The sequence below is a fragment of the Notamacropus eugenii genome, chromosome 1 (assembly GCF_028372415.1).
Source record: "Notamacropus eugenii isolate mMacEug1 chromosome 1, mMacEug1.pri_v2, whole genome shotgun sequence".
Lineage (NCBI taxonomy): Eukaryota > Metazoa > Chordata > Mammalia > Diprotodontia > Macropodidae > Notamacropus > Notamacropus eugenii.
This window is the reverse complement of record NC_092872.1, coordinates 516850137-516867039: the sequence shown is the minus strand read 5'-3', so window position 1 is coordinate 516867039 and position 16903 is coordinate 516850137. Positions and strand designations below refer to the sequence as shown.

Sequence of the window (16903 nt, the reverse complement as noted above, 5' to 3'; positions counted from 1 at the left end):
GGCCTTCCCCCGCTGCCCCTCCAGGAGCCTGAGTGGGTGGGGCTGGGCTAGTTCTCCAAGCTTCTTTCCAAATCCGCGTTCTCCGATTCCAGCTGAAATCATCCGATTTTTTTTTTTAAAACGAAAAAAGGAAGCACAGAATTTTTACCCAATAAATACAGTGTTTGAGAAAGGTACTTTAGTTCTACATTATGGACAATTTAATCAGAAGGAAGAGAGGAAAGGAAAAGGAGAGCGGAGAGAAGTCGAGGCAGGGCCTAGAAGAGTAAAACTGGCTTCTGTTGTCACAAATACATTTAAGGATAAAATTTAAGTTTTAAAAAAGGACTGCAAGGAGCCAGCCTGTGGGGAGAGAGATGTGAATGGATCATTTAGCTCTACTTTAGATTTTTCTGGAAAAACTTCATGGAGTGGGTATCACCACTAGGGACTGTGGACAAAATGATGGGTTGAACTAAATTATCTCTAACACCCTTTCCAGCTTGAAATCCTACCTTGATAAGACCCAACTCAGCGGGATCGAACAAATAACGTGGGGGTAGGTATTCCTAAGTTCATGGAATCAGTGCCCTTCTAGGTTTCCAGTAAGGGGGAAAGCCACATGCTTCCTTTTGATCCCTGAGGCTGAAATTCTATTTCACACACGCGTATACACACATTTTATGCATATAAATGTGTATGTGTGTGTATACAAGTACATGTATATATGTGTATGTTTATATGTATAGATATGGAGAAAGACTGTTAGAGTTAGTTATGGATGTTTTCACCACTTCCTGCAGAAAATCATGACTGCCTGTTTTGCCATCCACTTTTAAACACAAAGGTGCAATGTTTGATCCAGGTCCCCCATCAGAGGAGTCCAAAACCAGACTCTGGAATAATGAAGTTCACGCTGGGCCCTACTAGCAGGTGGCAAGGTACCCGGCTCACTGAAGACACCCAACAAAACCAAACTTGAGTATGTAGAATATGGAATGTTGGAACAGCTGCATCCATTCCTCATAGGACCTTTATTCCTGACCACTCTGGCCTGCTTCTACATGCCGGAGAGCCTCATGCTATTATTGTAGGACCTACTTATGTATCTTAAGGACCTCTGGGCCTTGCCAAATGTTCTGACACTCCACCTTTAGGACTTCTAAACTCTTCCATCTGTCCTGCAACTGAACATTCTTTTATGTGTTGATTTCTCCAATTAGTGTGTAGGTTCCTTGAGAACAAGGGCTGTTGCTTTTTCTATTCATATGCCCATTCAAGTGTTAGGTGACCCTGTGGAGAGACCGCTGGCCTGGAGTCAGGAAAACCTTGGTTTAAATCTGACCTCAGATACTTACTAGCTGTGACCCTGGGCAAGTCACAAACCTATTTACCTCAGTTTCCTGATCTGTAAAATGAGCTAGAGAAGGAAATGATAAATCACTCAGTATCTTGCTAAGAAAACCCCAAATGGAGTCATGAAGAGTTGGACATGACCAAAAATGACTTAAAGGAACTCAATAAATATTTATTCAATTCTACTTCCTCAGCATCTCTCTCACAATCACCGCTCATCACAATTATTCTAGTACAGGTACTCTTCATCATCTGAACTGTTTTAATAGGCCCTTATTCAGTCTCCCTACGTCTATCCTTTTCCTGTGCCAATCTCCCTTCCACAAAGCTACCAAAGTGATCTTCCTAAAGTTCAGGACCAACTATGTTACTTACCTGTTTAAGGAATTTTTGTGACTCATTCCTTCTAGGATAAAATACAGACTCCTCTGTTTGGCATTTAAAGCCCTACACAGTCTATCTCCAGACCATCTTTTTAGGTTGATTACAAATTGATTCCTTTCATTCAATCTACATTTCAGCCACACTGCTCAGTCACCTCCATGCCTTTCATAGGCTGTATTCATGCCTGGAATGCTCACCTTCCTCACCTCTGCCCCTTGGAAGCCCTTACTCTTTTCATAATCTGTGCAATTTATCCTTCATGAGATGTTTCCTCATTCCCTCACTGTTAAGCATTCCCTACCAAATTACTTTATGGCATGTCCTGTATTTACTCATCTGTGAGCATGGATCCTCTAATAATTCCTTGATAGCATGGCTAATCTCACTTTTTGTATTTGTAGTGCCAGCATTTATCATGGTCATCAGTTAATAAAGATTAAGCACCTACCATGTGCCAGGCACTGTGCTAAGCACTCGGGATTATAAATACAAATTAAAAAAAAAAGACTCCCTGCCCGAAAGAAGTTTATAATCTAATGGGAAAAGACAGCCCCCAAAAAAGGAAGTTGAAAAGTCAAGAGGGTGGGAGAAGGTGCCCAGCTGTGGGCATGAGGAAAAAGTCTAAATCAGTGCAGTCAGTGGGAAATGATGAGATGATTGTTCTGGGCCCCCTTTTTAAATGGAAGTTTTGGAGCTTATGGCTCTGCCTTCAAGCCAATGGCTCCAATGAAACAAATAGAGGATACTAATGAAATGTGGGTACCAAGGCTCATTCAGTCTTGCAGGATGATATTTCCCAATGATGAGGTTTCCAAGGTGCTGTAGCACATGGTAGGTGCTTAATAAATATGTATTGATTGAAACTCTCCCCTGAGATCAGGAGCTTCATTTATCCACAGCATACTTAAGAAATATTTACTAAATTTAGTAAAATAGTAAGAAGCAGATGGAGATATAAAACCCAGGTCCTTGCATTCCAGATCTAATACTCTTTCCACAGCATGTTAGAGACTTCTAACATGAGGACTAAATGAGGACTTCGCTAGGGATCAGTCAATGATAAGGGATATAATCAGGCTAAAATCATATGTGAGTCTCCAAGAATTCTGAGAGTGGGCCAGTAGAAGGAGGGGCAATGATTTGGATAAGGGATGCCCAAGGTGCATGGAGAAGTTAGCAGACTTATTTAACTGTGCTCAGCTGTACTGTAAGGTAAAGGAGGGAATCCTAGCTCCAGGCAGCTGCTAGAAGCATAGTGGGATAGCTTAGGGAAATGTAAGGGAACATCATTTTGATCTTGTATCCAAACATAAACAGGGATTTCTATCCGGTAGAATAGTCAGGTGCTCTTTGAGATGTCAGTGTGAATGTTGTAGTCACAGAGTTTAACATGCCATCACAAATTGTATTCATGCCTCCTCCCAGGACTGGAATGCTCTTCCTTCTTGGAACTTTCAGCTTCCAACAGGACTCAGCTCAATCATGCACATCCTTCAAAAGGGCTTTCTTGATTCCCCAGTTGTTAATGCCCCACCCTTTGCATTTATCTCTTAAATTTGCTTAAAAAAATTTTTTTTTCTATGAAAAGCCTTTTTCCCCCTCCCATTGACTTCTCCCCTTGGGGTGCGTTGTAGGGGCTGGGGGAGGTGTGGATGGGGTTTGTGTTCATGGAGAAGCACTTGTTATAAACATTCATAGTCAAAACAAATAACCACCTCAGCATATTCAAAAAATATGTCTCAATCCAAACTCTGGGTCCATCACTTTGGTCAGAAAGTAGATGATATGCTTCATCATGGATCCTCTAACTCTGATATTCATCTTACATACCACACGTAACTAGATTGTCTCCTCACAAAATATAAGCTCCTGGAGGTCAGGACTCTTTTTATTCATCCAGCACCTTACTACAGTAGCCACTTAATAAATGTTTGTTTACTGTTTGCTAAGAGTTACAGGAGTTCATGATCACTTTTGGCCGAGTGCGTTAGGGGAGGCTTTCCAGAAAATTTGGGAGTTTGAGCTGGGCCTTGAAGGCGGATATGATTTCCATAGAAAGAGTGAGAAAAATGGTCTGCCCAAAGCCATGAGAGTAGGAAAGCTCAGAAAATATTTGGGGAAGAATAAATACAGTTTAAATAGAACAGAAAGTTCATAAAGAGAAGCAGTGGGAGATAAGGTTAGAAAGGTAGATTGTGGAGGACTGTGAATAGGCTGAGGAACTTGGAAAATAAATCTTGGAGCCAAGCTTGATCCCAGCTTTGAGACTTATTAGCTCTATGACCTAAATCAAATCACTCCAGATCTCAAGAGCCTGAGTTTCTTCATCTGTAAATATAGAGACAGTCCTACTTGCACAATCTATCACACAGGTTGGTTGTAAAGAGAGTAAAATTTGTCAGTTGTAGAGTGCTATAGAAACTTGACTTAGTATAATCATTAAGGAAGGTATTTTATACACCATAAAGCACCATAGACATTTAAGATATCATTATTTCCATTTATATTATGCCTACTTTGTAGGCAATGGAGATCTACTTTGAGCAGGGAGCAAGCAGGATCTGCTGTCCCATAAAATAGTTTGTGAAGCACAGGTAGGATAGATTGGGGGATCAGAAGAGGGAGAAACTGAAAGGAGGGAGACCAGTGAGGCTGCTGCAATCATCATTGGATATAATGAAGAATACTGGTCTTGAAACCACAAGACCTTGGCTGAATCTTGGTTTTAAGACTTAACTAGCTGTATGATCCTAAACAAATCACTAAGGTCACTCTTAAGTTTGCTTATCTGTAAAAAATGAGAATACCTAGGCATTCAACAGTGGTTGTGGGAAAAAAAAACTTTAAAAACATTAAAGCATTATAGGAATGTGAATTATTTTCGTTCTTGTAGTCCTAACAAGATGTACAAAGTCCTAGGACTAGAACGATGGATGAACTTTGGATTTGGGAGAGACACTTATTGCACAAGAATGAAATAGATCTTGGTAATTGAATGGAATGGGAGATGTTGAGGGAGAAAAAGACCAAGATAGAACCTTTACTCCTGAACCCTTTCAGAGCCTATATTCCTGTTGAGATAAGAGATAGTAATTAAACACTAGGAAAGCTGTTCCTGATTGAAGAAGATACGATGTAGTGGCCACCCCATCCCTCTCCAGTGTCACTCCAATGGTAACGCAATGACATACTTCTCCCCACTAGATGGCAACAACCACACATTTAAAATACCAGCCAAATCCCTACACTTTTTTTGTTTGAATTGTCTGTTTGTATCCACCTAGGAAACTGGTACACTAAGCTTCTTGACAGCAGGGAATGTCCTTTTTATTTTGTGCCTCCAGACATAAGGACTGTCACATAGCAGATTCTTAATGTTTTTTTAATTGAATTCCATTAAAGAGGTAGTACACATTTTATTATTCCCATTTTATAGAAGAGGTAACTGAAGCCCTTAGAGGTGGTGATTGCTCCAAGGTCACACAATTAATTAGAAGAGTAAGAGGATGGGAATTTCTGTCTCCAAAACACAGTACTACTGGAATTGATGGAAAATGGCTATCCCTAGAGAGCAGATATAACCCCCCAAACCTGCTTATCCTTGACTCTCTATGGGACAACACTTGAACAGCCCAGATATACCAAGGTCAGGAAATTGAGAAAAAATAAAAAATAAAACATTTCCTGGGTTATTTTGTTTACAAGCCAGCTTTCACCCAATCAAACATGGTACATTGTTGCCAGAGAAGTAAGAATAAGTTATGCTCTGCAGGTTCTCACTAGGTGTGGCACTGAATCCACCCTCTGGCAGCAAGTAGGCCAAAGGGATCCCTGCAACTCTGGGCTTGATCCAAGCCCCCATTCCTCATCCTGGATCCAAACCCAAAAAGCACAATCACAAGAATGGTTATAGGATGAGATCTGGAGCCGAAATGGAATGACTCTAAATCGCATTGAGTACAGCAGTGGTCAGTTTTACTAAACCCTTTTACTATGGGCCAAATCCCCACCTTTTTTTGTCCCTGTATTTGCCACAATTCAAAACATTTGCAAATGTATAAAGAACAATCCCAAAATAAGAAGGTGGGAAGTCTATCATGGTAAAGAATATTGTATGACACCAATTTTTTTTAATATGCATGGTTTTGCTGAGTATTTTTTTCTCTTAAAAAAACTTTGTTATAAACAAAAGACAACAATAAGAATCTATTACTTAAAAACAGCATGTATTTAGCTCCCTCCCTCACAAGGACTGTTGTGAGGAAAATGCTTTTAAAGAGCTATTGAAATACAAACTATTTATAGATAAGGAAAATGGTTTCTCCCCTCCCAGAGATGGGAGGTGATGCCCAAAGTGAAGGATTAAGTAGCAGAGATAGGTTGTGAACCCAGGTTCCACTGCATTGCATCAAGCAGCCTCAGTGATATTTATGGTAGCATAATCCAAATATGGATTTGGTATTAACAAAACAGTTTGAACTCTCAGTCACCATCCCTTCTGGGCCTCACTTTCCTCATTTGGGGGAGGGGGATTCTAAGGCCCCTGTACTACTCTAAGATTCTGTAATTGTGAAAGATGGAGCTGGTTACTTTTTTGGGGAAAAGATCATTTTGTTCTGGCCCATGGTGGAACCAGACAAGGGATGCTCTCTCCCCAAAGTTTAGGACGGAAAGGGCCAACTGACACTTCTCCTCAGGTTCTTAGCTACCCTGAGTGCTGGTGCCTGATGAGGGAATAGGGCTTTTATTACTCAGGTTTCTAAGATAGGATTGGAAAAAGTATGGAGAACATCTCTAATTCTGTTACAAAATGCCAAGGTAAACAGAGTGACTAGACCCCAGGTATTTTTGAATCCTACCTCAGGACACTTTACTAGATGTGTAACCCTTTATAAAATGTTTCTGGGTACCTCCTTTCCTCTTCAGGCAGCCATCTCATAAGCCGAGCTTCTAATTTTCCAGTCTGACCCACTTTTTTCCTGAAACCCCTTTGGGTAATTACTAAGGTGCTCTATAAGAAAAGTTACTCGATTTTTATTATTCATCAGAAGAGCTGGGTGAAAAGTCCAGGCTCTGCCTTTTATTAGCTGTGTGACTAAAGATGTCAGTTCATTCTTCTGGCCCCATTTTGTCACCTGTAAGATGGTGATGGCTTTACTCAATTGTAGCTGGAAGTCTGGAGTCTAAGGACCTGGCTTCTCATCCAGTTTCTGCCCTTACTGCTTACGTGACCCTGGCCAAGTCGCTGAATCTCAGTATCCAGACTTGTGAAAGGAGGTAGACTAGATGGCCTATGGCGTTGACTCCAGCTTATGATCCCATGGGGTCAAATTAAAGTTAACTCTTTGTGAACCTTAAAACACTATACAAAAGTGATTTTATCCTCTCAGTTCTCACACTGATTTCGTTTTCTTTCTGTATTAGAGCAGGAACTTTGTTTATTTACCACCATTTACTACAAGGTAGGTACAGAAGGTGCAGAAATTCAGCTCAAAAAATTAAAAAAAAATCCTCTTCTATTCCTCCCCCCTCCTCCTGGGTGGTCCCATCTAAATTTAGTAACCATAGTAACCTTTTCTCTGTAGAGATGGACCAGATGATCTACTGTGGAGGATTGGGAATTTATTGTAAATTTTGGGATTAGGAATCCAATCTACTTGCAAGTCATGGCATCAACTTTCTGATGCCATGATCCCTCTTTGAGAAACGAGGACAAAGAGCAACATGGTATTAGGAGATCATTTGCTATCTGTCACCTGGGTACTCTTCCTTCTCTCTAGCCCTCCTGGACACCTGACAATTGCTTTCATCACAGGACATTATAGAGAGAATTCCTGGTTGAGGATTGATTGCACTGGATGACTTCTGTTACCTCACAGGACTTCTAACTTGCTCTCAGAAGCTTTCATTGGCCCTGTTTTCTTCTGCCTTAAATATAAGTCTCTCTACCTCAAATACCAGTAGCAACTGTTTATATATAATGGCTTTAAGAGGTCAGGGGCTATCTTTCATACAAACTGTCCTTACCCCCTAAAAATTAACATCAGGCTAGGCTCTCATTTTCTTGTTCAAACGTATTATGTCACTAGCAAATTGTAAGGGACCCTGGAAGCCATCAAAGTCACAGCGAGCTCTCTGGCAGGATGCCTGAATCTAAGCTAAAAATATCTGATCTATGATTATCTAGATTCACCTTGAATACCTGCAGTCTTAGAAACTCACTACCCACTGAGGCAGCCCATTCTGTCTGCTGGACAATTCTTAAATTATAGGAAGTTTTTTAGGATTATAAATTTGGAATTGGAAAGAAGTTGAAGTTCTTACATAAGCTTAGTCAAACTTCATCTTTGTAACCTCCACCCATAGTTTAATTCTCTACATATTTAAGTCTATTCTTGCTTGTTGTGACAGCCCTGATATTTAAAGACTCTGATCAGTCTTCCCTAAATCTTCTCTTTCCCATCCCTGGTTTCTTGCTTGATATGGCATGATATTTCTAATCTCTTTTCCATCCCAGTTGTCATACTCTAAATATGCTCCAGATATGTCAACATTCCTAACTGTAAACGTGTACCTAGATTTAAATATGATCCTGCAGATGTGGTCTGAAAAGGACAGAAGAAAACGGGCCCATCATCTCTATTGCTTTTGCATTCTAATCACTTACAGCATTTGAGAGGCAGGGGAGGGATGTAAGAAGTCCTTCTAGTCTTACCTCTCACATGACAATGAATCATCAATTTACAATCTCTGGACTGAACACCTGAAGTGATAGACAACTTCATTTCTAGAGGAATGTGTTCCTTTGCTGGACACAGCTAACAAATTATGAAGAAACTGTCTCATCTGTTTAATCAAGATCTGCTCTCCACTTCTAATAATAATAATAATTCAGTCCAAGATTGAATTAGCATTTTATCTGGCCATGTTGAGTTTTGTTAGTCATTTCAAACCCCATGTTGAATGACGTAAGAACCTCAGCCCACACTGACTGCTGGAACAGGTGGAGTTGGAGAACAGTAGCTTCTGGACCAGTGCTTTGCTTTAATTGATCAATAAATGTGTGTCCAAAGAAGGGAATTTATTTTTATCCGTTATAATAAGGCTCCATTATCTAGGAAGAAGTAGGATCACCTTAACTGATCATCCTTTTGAAACAAGTATAACCTAGAGTTGTTAAGACCCTACAGTGTAGACAACAGAACCTATTCATCTTTTCAATATCCTAGAGGACAAGGTTGAGACCTTAACCCTGGAGGGGCAGAGGATATCTTTTAACTCCCTCCACCTTCCCCAAACCTAGAAACACTAAGTGGCAAACAAAGTTAGTATTCTCGGCTGCTTTGTTATAAATATATTATATACATTCAAAACATCACCGTAAAATATTATTCCATGTTACAGAAAAGATATTAAGGCTTTATATTATTTACATTAAACAAGCAAGCACCTTAAAAAAAACAACACTCTCCTCTCTTGACAACCCTTCTCCAAAAGGGCTATCATTTCCCTCCCATCCAGTCATCATCTTAGCTCATGGCTCTTGCTGTGCAAAGAAACATCTCTAGCACCAGCTGAATTATCGCCTTTCGATGAAAAGGGAAATATCGGGCTCAAGTCTGCTCTTGGGAGGTGGGTAGGGAGGTGGGGTTCCTGAACTGAGCAGGGAGTCAGGGGGCCAGCACAGGTTCTGTATTGGAACTCCCTCAGTCTTGGCAGAGGGGGAGACCAGCCTGGCCCAGGGAAACTTCTCCCCTTGCTTCCCAAGCCCAATGGGTGAGGTCAGTCAGCCCTACAGGTAACCCCCAGCCCCAAGGGCACAAAGGAGACACTAAGGTGAATGGACCATTAAGTGCATGAAGATCTGACTGTCTGTGTGAACTCTTTTGGCTCTACGGGCTGTTTTCATGCAGTGCAGCCATGGGGGACTGCCTTAAAAAAAAACAAACAAAACTAAAAACCCTAACGGACCAGAGTCCCATGATAACTCTCCACCTTCTGCGCTTCATCTTGTCTCTATTTGGCCCCAGGCTCTCCCAGGCAGTGCAGAAACATGGTGACAATGCCAATAATCCCCTTCTTCCTTCTCCACAAGCTCCCTTAACGTTTCCATGGGGTGCTTCTGTGAGGAGGGGGTCACCCTAATCTTAAAGATGGAAGGGCACCCGCAGAGATGCTGGCCAGCAGGTACTCTCCCCTCCCCCATGTTAATCTGTTACATGTCAAATAGCATTTTTGTTTCAAAGGAGAGAGAAACTATCGGTGCTGCCCATCTACTGAGCAGGTTTCCAAGTAATTTCACTTCAAATCTGGCACTTGGCGAATGGGGAGGGTATGTGTGAGTGTGTGTATGTGTGTATAAGAAAAAAAGAGAGAGAGGCTGTTTGGAAAGGTTGGCAACAAGGTTAGAGCTCATAGGAAAGCTGTTGGGGACTACTTTATCTTCTGGGCCCATTTCATATCATCTGCTCTGGGCTTTTCTCCTGTTAGTCCTTGGATAATATCCTCTAACCGTCTCCAGAATCCAATCTTCTCCAATGGGTAATTGAGCCAGCCTGAATGGTGTCAGGGAAGAGAAGAAACAGGAAAGCATGGATTATTTTCTTGAGCTACTATGGAAGAGTATCAGGCTCTAAATAAAAATCCAATCTGTTCTTTTGTAGAGGAGGGCAGGGCATATTCAAATTCATTGACCAGGTGTGGTGCCGGTGGCCACCTAAACACTGGGAAAAGATACTGGCTCACACAAAGGCCTATCCCTGAGAAGGAGGTTTCCTTTCACATGAAAGGAATTAGTAGTCTTTGCTAAAGGCAATGCCAAAAAACTTCTTAAGTTCAAACCTCTTAGTCTGGCACTCAATGCTTTCCTCAGTCTGAGAGACAGCATGGTGGACTGGATGGAGGTAGTTGCTATGTCAAAGGTTACAGGTAGAAGGCACTGTAAAAGTTATCCTGTTGCAATCTCTCATTTTACAAAGGAATAAAATCAGAAATGGATGGATCATAGTCCTAAGGGCCCTTTTAGTTCTTAGGTTCTAAGGATCAGTGGATTAATCTGGCCCCTCTCTTCCACTGTACTAGTATAGAAATTCCCCTCTACACCATTCGGATCTCCTCACTGTCTCTGAATGTATCTCAACTTCTTCCACCTCAGAAGCTTGGATTACACTGTTCCTACCACATGTAACACTTTCATTCCCTATCTATCCAAATCCTTGAAGGCCAGATGGAGTCCTCCCTCCTCTGAGAAGACTTACCTGATCTCTCTCCTTCCTCCAACCCCAATCTTCTCTTCCTCTTTTCAGTTCCTACAGCCACTAGGGGCAGCTAGGTGGTGCAGTGCAGGAGTCAGGAGGACCTGAGTTAAAATCTTACCTCAGACACTTGACACTCACTAGCTGTGTGACCTTGGGCAAGTCACTTAACCCCAACTGCCTCATCCTAGGTCATCTCCAGTCATCCTGATGAATGGATGGTCACTGGATTCAGATAGCTCTGGAGGAGAAGTAAGGCTGGTAACCTGCACAGCCCTCCCTCATTCAAAACAGTCAAGTGCAGGTAATGTCATTATTTCTCAGATGGCATGGTCTTCTTCAGCAATGAAGGACGAACACACTATGTGACTGTTCTACAGCCACTAACAAGTATTTCTCATCTAATAACATTGATTGCCTGGTCTTGTCAATGATCTTTTCACCTGTTTCTGTGCTCTCTCCCTCACTAAGTGAGAGCACCCTAAGGGCAGGGCTCTAACATTCCAGTATCTAACCCAACAGCTCACCTGTGGTGATACAGAAGTAGGTCTCATGGGGGGACACATGATGGATTCGGTGGTGCTTTCTGGGTAGGATGATGTGCCAGTCCTGGAGGAAAGTGACCCATTGGGGAAGCCCAACATAGGTGTGAGACCATTTATGAATTTGGTTGGTAAAGGTCCCAAAAATGATGAGGCAGAAGACAAAACACTCCCAGGGATAGAGCTGATAAAGTTCATCTGTGGGAGGGAAGAGAGAGACACATATCATGATACTCATAGTGTTTGCAATGAGACAATGCTCCAATCCAAGATTCCAGTCTCAGTTTTATAAATTACTACCTGTGTGACCTTGGGCACAACTTAAACTCTCTATGCCTGTTTTTTTCCTACATAAAGGGAGAGGATTGGATTAAATGATCTCTACATGTCATTACCAGATCTAAGACCTATGCTTTTACCTCTCCTCTCCCCTACTACTGCCATGCTGATGGTGGCCAGGAGTGTTTTAGGGACCTAGTTCAGAGGCATCTTGTTATATCATCAGCCTTTATTCAAGGCTAGAAATTCACCTTAATGAGGCCAGGTTTGAAATGAAGAGGAGATCCAATCCATTGATTTCTTGGTCAAAGCTTCCTTAGATTGGAAGGCTTTCCTTAGAGCTAATTTAAAGGCCTCTTCATGCTCTTCGTTTCATAACATAACCTACCCCCACCCCAAGGCAGGAAGTAGATAGGAAGGTGGCTGTGCTAATTATGACTTACAAGGTATCACAGGATTTAGAGTTGAAAGGACTCTTAAGAGATCTTCTAGTCTGGGGGTGGGGGAACCTTTTGGCTCAAGGGCATAGGTTCCTCCACCTCTAGTCCAACCCCTTCATTTTATAGGGGAGGAGACTAAAGACCAGTAAAGGGCAAAGGAATATCAGCGAAATCCAATCCAAAAAGTATGTATTAAGTGCCTGTGTTTATAAGGCACTGTGCTGCCTGCTGTAGATAAAAAGACAAGTCTTTCAACTAAAGGCGTTTACATTCTATGTGTGAGAGACAGGTAGAAAGAGATGATGATAATCACCCCCACACACCATACATTGTCTCATTTGATCTCACTGGAACTCCAGGAGGCAAGTTCTCCAAGTATAATTCTCACTTCTGCAGATGTGGAGATTGGGGCTCAGAATGTCACAGCATGCCCATGGCCAAAAAGCTAGAAAACGTCAAAGATGGGATCTGAGCCCAGGTCTTTCTTCACTTCAAGTCCAGTACTCTCTTACAGAAAGTTGTAGGGGCAGGCTTTAAATCCCAAGACTGGGGATTCCATTTTTTCCTCAAGCACCACATTCACTGCCATCTCATGTGCCACCTAGCACATCCTCTATGCCTAAAATGCCCTCTGGTCTCCTTCCCATTATTCACATCTTGCCCAGGGGAAGCCATAATCAACACCCGGTAACTAGGTCTTTGTCCCAAAGCACCAAGATGGGGGCATCTGCAGAGGACAGCCAAGGAAAAAGCATGATCTCTTCTCCACCCCCTGACCTAGGGACACTCCAACCTCACAAGTCTCAATGTCCTATTATGGGGATGTACACTATTGGGGTATAATGCTCATGTGCTGCCTGGGGACAAAGCCAAGAAGGATGCCTGGGATTAGTAACAATGAGGACATAAGCAGTCTTGGGATAATCTTGAGTCTCTGCCTCCTCTCCATGCTGCTCATACTTCCTACCCCATCAATTTACTCCAGGTACCAGAACTTTAACTATGGATGTTGTCCAGCTTTCAAGGACTGACTACATTTTATGATTCTTTCTCTGATTCCCAATAAAGTGTTTTCCACCTTATCCTGATGCTGATTTTAAATCTATGCCCCTCCCTGTCCCACTCCCCAACCCCCTCACCAGGGCTTAGGGTATTGAACTTGTAGGCCATGTTCACCAGAGGCAGAAGCGTCAGTAGGCAGTTGTCCCCATTGGTCTCAACAAAGTCATGCCTGGTGATGGCTGTGGGGTCAATGTGGTGCTCCCGGAAGGGCCGGATGAAAGCCTGAGAGAAGGGATAAGACAACTTCTAAGGACCTCCCATAAGCACCAGGGTGAAGCTCCCCCCAGCCCCAGCAGCACTGCCCAACCAACCTTGTCTATTACATCTAATTGCCAATTTTCAATTAGTCTATCAGATAGGATTCCTCAGTACTCCCCCCGCCCCCACTACACCACCAGAACAATCATTTAAGACCATACCTCTGATCGAGTCATTTCCTTTGCTTACAATGTCCTCCCATTACTCACATCTTGCTCAGTATTCAAGGTTAACCTCCACATGAACACCGACCTGAGTATTCTAACTTACATTTTCTTCTTCCTCTTAATGCCTAAACCACCAAACACCATTTGTCATTTGAATCTATGATGGCATGGTGTTTGTCTCTAATGGGTTCCTATGTAGTTTAGAGACCACGGCTCATACTTCTTGGTATCTCCCATAAGACTAGGCAAAAAGTAGGGTTCAATAAATATGTGTGGCTTACAGATAGTGCCCTCCAGGAGAAGAAAGTGAAAAAGATATATCCAGATTTCAATCTCCCATAGCCACAAGCTACTGCTTGTGGTTACAAGAGCTGTTCTGCCCTGACCTCACTAACTGGGTAGGCAGAACAGACTTGCCCTGAAGCCTGGTCAACTGGAAAACCCTGAAGGCTCTGAACATTGGCCCTCTCTCTAAACAGCGAGAGATTCCCACTATGCATTCTGCTAATGAACCAGCATGGCCCTGGGCTAGGTATTATTGGAGGACAGCCAAAGAAAAGTCTTCATAAGAAATTAGCTGAGGATAGTGGCACACAGTAGACAGGCCAAAGGGCTAGTAGTAAGGCTTGAGTACTAACCTTTCCCACCACAGGCAGTTCCACGGAGCCCCATGTATCAGCCCCCCAATGCACCAGGCCGGACAGGAAGTCAGCGATGAGGGCCCCTGCAACTGAGAAAAAAAAGCAGGGAGTGAGTACTCCTAAGAAGAGAACGGGCTATTTCCTTAATCTCCAAATAAAAGTTCTATTCCTAAAGTCCCTCCCTCAAACACTCTGCAGTCCCCCTTAATCCCTTCCCACCCAGGGATCAGGGAAGCATCTATAAATTCTACCCAGTTCCATCCCCACAGGGAGGAGTCAGTTATGCAAGGGAAAGTACACTGGATTTGGAGTCTGAGAAAACAGGTTTGGATCTTGGTTCTGTCACTTACTATCTGTGTGACCCATGGCAAATCATGTCACCTCCCTGGGCCTCAGTTTCCTCACTTACAAAATGAGGGCATTGACCTAGATTGTCTCTGTGGTCCCTTCCAGCTCTAACTCTATAATCCTGAGACTCCTGTAAATCCTTGTCCACACAGGCTGGCTACTCTCTTCCAGGCTAGGAAAGGACTTGGGGAGTAGGGTAGGGAATGGCTCTTCCTGCTAACAGAAAAGGAGAACAACCACAACTCTGGGCAATGGCTGAAGTGGGGTATCCATTAGCAAGGAAACCCTGATGAAGCATCTGTCCAGTAGGAAGAGTACATGCTATGACCCTTGGACTGCTTCTGCCATCATTAGAATAAGGACCAGTTGGGGAGAAGGGAGCTCCTGGCATGATCTACTTGGGTTCACACACTCCCTGAGAGAAGGCTTTGTCTGGGAAAAAGCACTAATTGTAGGAGTCAGAAGTCCTTGGTGTGAGTTACCAGGCAAGGCTGGGTGAGCCACCTAAGCTTGGTGAGCCTCTGTTTGCTTACTTGCTAAGTGGGGATAGCATGTTCCCTACCAATACCACTAGGCTGTTGTGAGCAAAGGATTTCAAAAGCTTTAAAGCACTAGGGAAGTGAGAGTTATTATTTCATACTCTCAGAGACTGAATCAGGCAGCAGTCCAAGAAAGCCAAGCTACTCAAACAGTTCATGGTGACCACACTGGAGCTTCAGAGGGAAAGTCTAGGCTCTGACTCCTGTTCACCCTTTAACACTCCAGCTTTTACTGGGGTCCCTTACACAGCTTGGGGAAATATGCTTAGAGGAGTGGGTGGTTATCAGGGCCAGCTGACTTAGCAAATCGTCCATGACCATCTATTGTGTGCAGGAAAGGTCCTGTGCCCTTAGGACCTGTTAGAAAGACAGATGACTAAAAGTTACCCTCAACCTGGAAGAGCACACCATCCAGGAAAGGAGAGGAGGGGAGACAACACAATGAAAGAGGTATTAAGATCATATGAACAAAAGGATATAAATAGGCAATTTTCAGATGAAGAAATCTAAACTATAGTCAAATGCAGTGCTCTAAATCACTTTTGATTAGAGAAATGCAAATTAAAACAACTCTTAGGTACCACCTCACACCTTTCAGATTGGCTAATATGACAAAAAAAGAAAAAAGAAAATGATAAATGTTGGAGAGAATGTGGGAAAATTGGGATACTAACACACTGCTGATAGAGTTGTGAACTGACCCTACTGTTCTGGAGAGCAATTTGGCACTATGCCCAAAGGACAATAAAACTGTGCATACCCTTTGACCCAGCAATATAGCTTCTAGGGCTGTATCCTAAAGAGATCATAAAAACGGGAAAAGGATCCACAGGTCCAAAAATATTTATAACAGCTCTTTTTATAGTGGCCAAGAACTGCCCATCTACTGGGGAATGGCTGAACAAGTTGTAGTATACAAATGTAATGGAATACTATTGTGTAATTAAGAAATGATAAGCTGGTGGACTTTGGGAAAACCTGGAAAGACTTATATGATCTGATGCTGAGTGAAGTGAGCAGAACCAGATCATTGTACACAGTAACAGCACTTAGTCCTTTTCAGTAATGCAAGGATGCAAAACTTTTCCAAAGTGACTCATGATGGAAAATACCATCCACATCCAGAGAAAGAACTATGGAGTTGGACTGCAGAGGTAGTAGATTCTTTTCTCTTCTGTTTTGTTTTCTTTCTCATGGTTTCTCCCATTCATTTTAATTTTGCTATGCAACATGACTAATGTGGAAATGTGAATAGGAATATATGTGTAGAGTCCATATCGGATTGCATGCTGTCTAAGGGAGGGAGAGGAAAATAATTTTAAATTTAGGGAAGTGAATCTTGAAAACAAAAAATAAATGAATTAAATATTTAAATAAAAAATAAAATGATAAATGATGGAGAATATGTGAGAAAATTGAGACACTAATGCTGTTGGTGGAGTTGTGAACTGATCCTACCATTCTGGAGAGCAATTTGGAACTATGCCCATAGGGCTACAAAAATGTGCATACTCTTTGACCCAGCCATACTACTTCTAGGTCTGCATCCCAAAGAGATCGTAAAAATGGGAAAAGACGCACGGTGGCAAAATATTGGAAATTGAGAGGATGCCCATCAATTGGGGAATGGCTGAACAATCTTGGGTATGTGATT

General features: G+C 42.4%; 1 protein-coding gene across 2 annotated transcripts in view; it reads right to left on the bottom strand.

Moving 5' to 3' along the window:
• Positions 1 to 8783: 8783 nt before the first annotated feature.
• Positions 8784 to 16903, bottom strand: part of PEDS1 (plasmanylethanolamine desaturase 1) — a 39079-nt gene continuing 30959 nt past the window's right edge. For both annotated transcript variants that reach the window (XM_072633573.1, XM_072633574.1), the window contains 4 exons: positions 14360 to 14451; positions 13374 to 13518; positions 11501 to 11713; positions 8784 to 10274 (listed from right to left, as the gene is read on the bottom strand). In XM_072633573.1, coding sequence (XP_072489674.1) covers positions 10153 to 10274; positions 11501 to 11713; positions 13374 to 13518; positions 14360 to 14451 — 572 coding nt within the window. In that variant the 3' untranslated portion in view covers positions 8784 to 10152. The remainder of the gene's footprint in view (positions 10275 to 11500; positions 11714 to 13373; positions 13519 to 14359; positions 14452 to 16903) is intronic.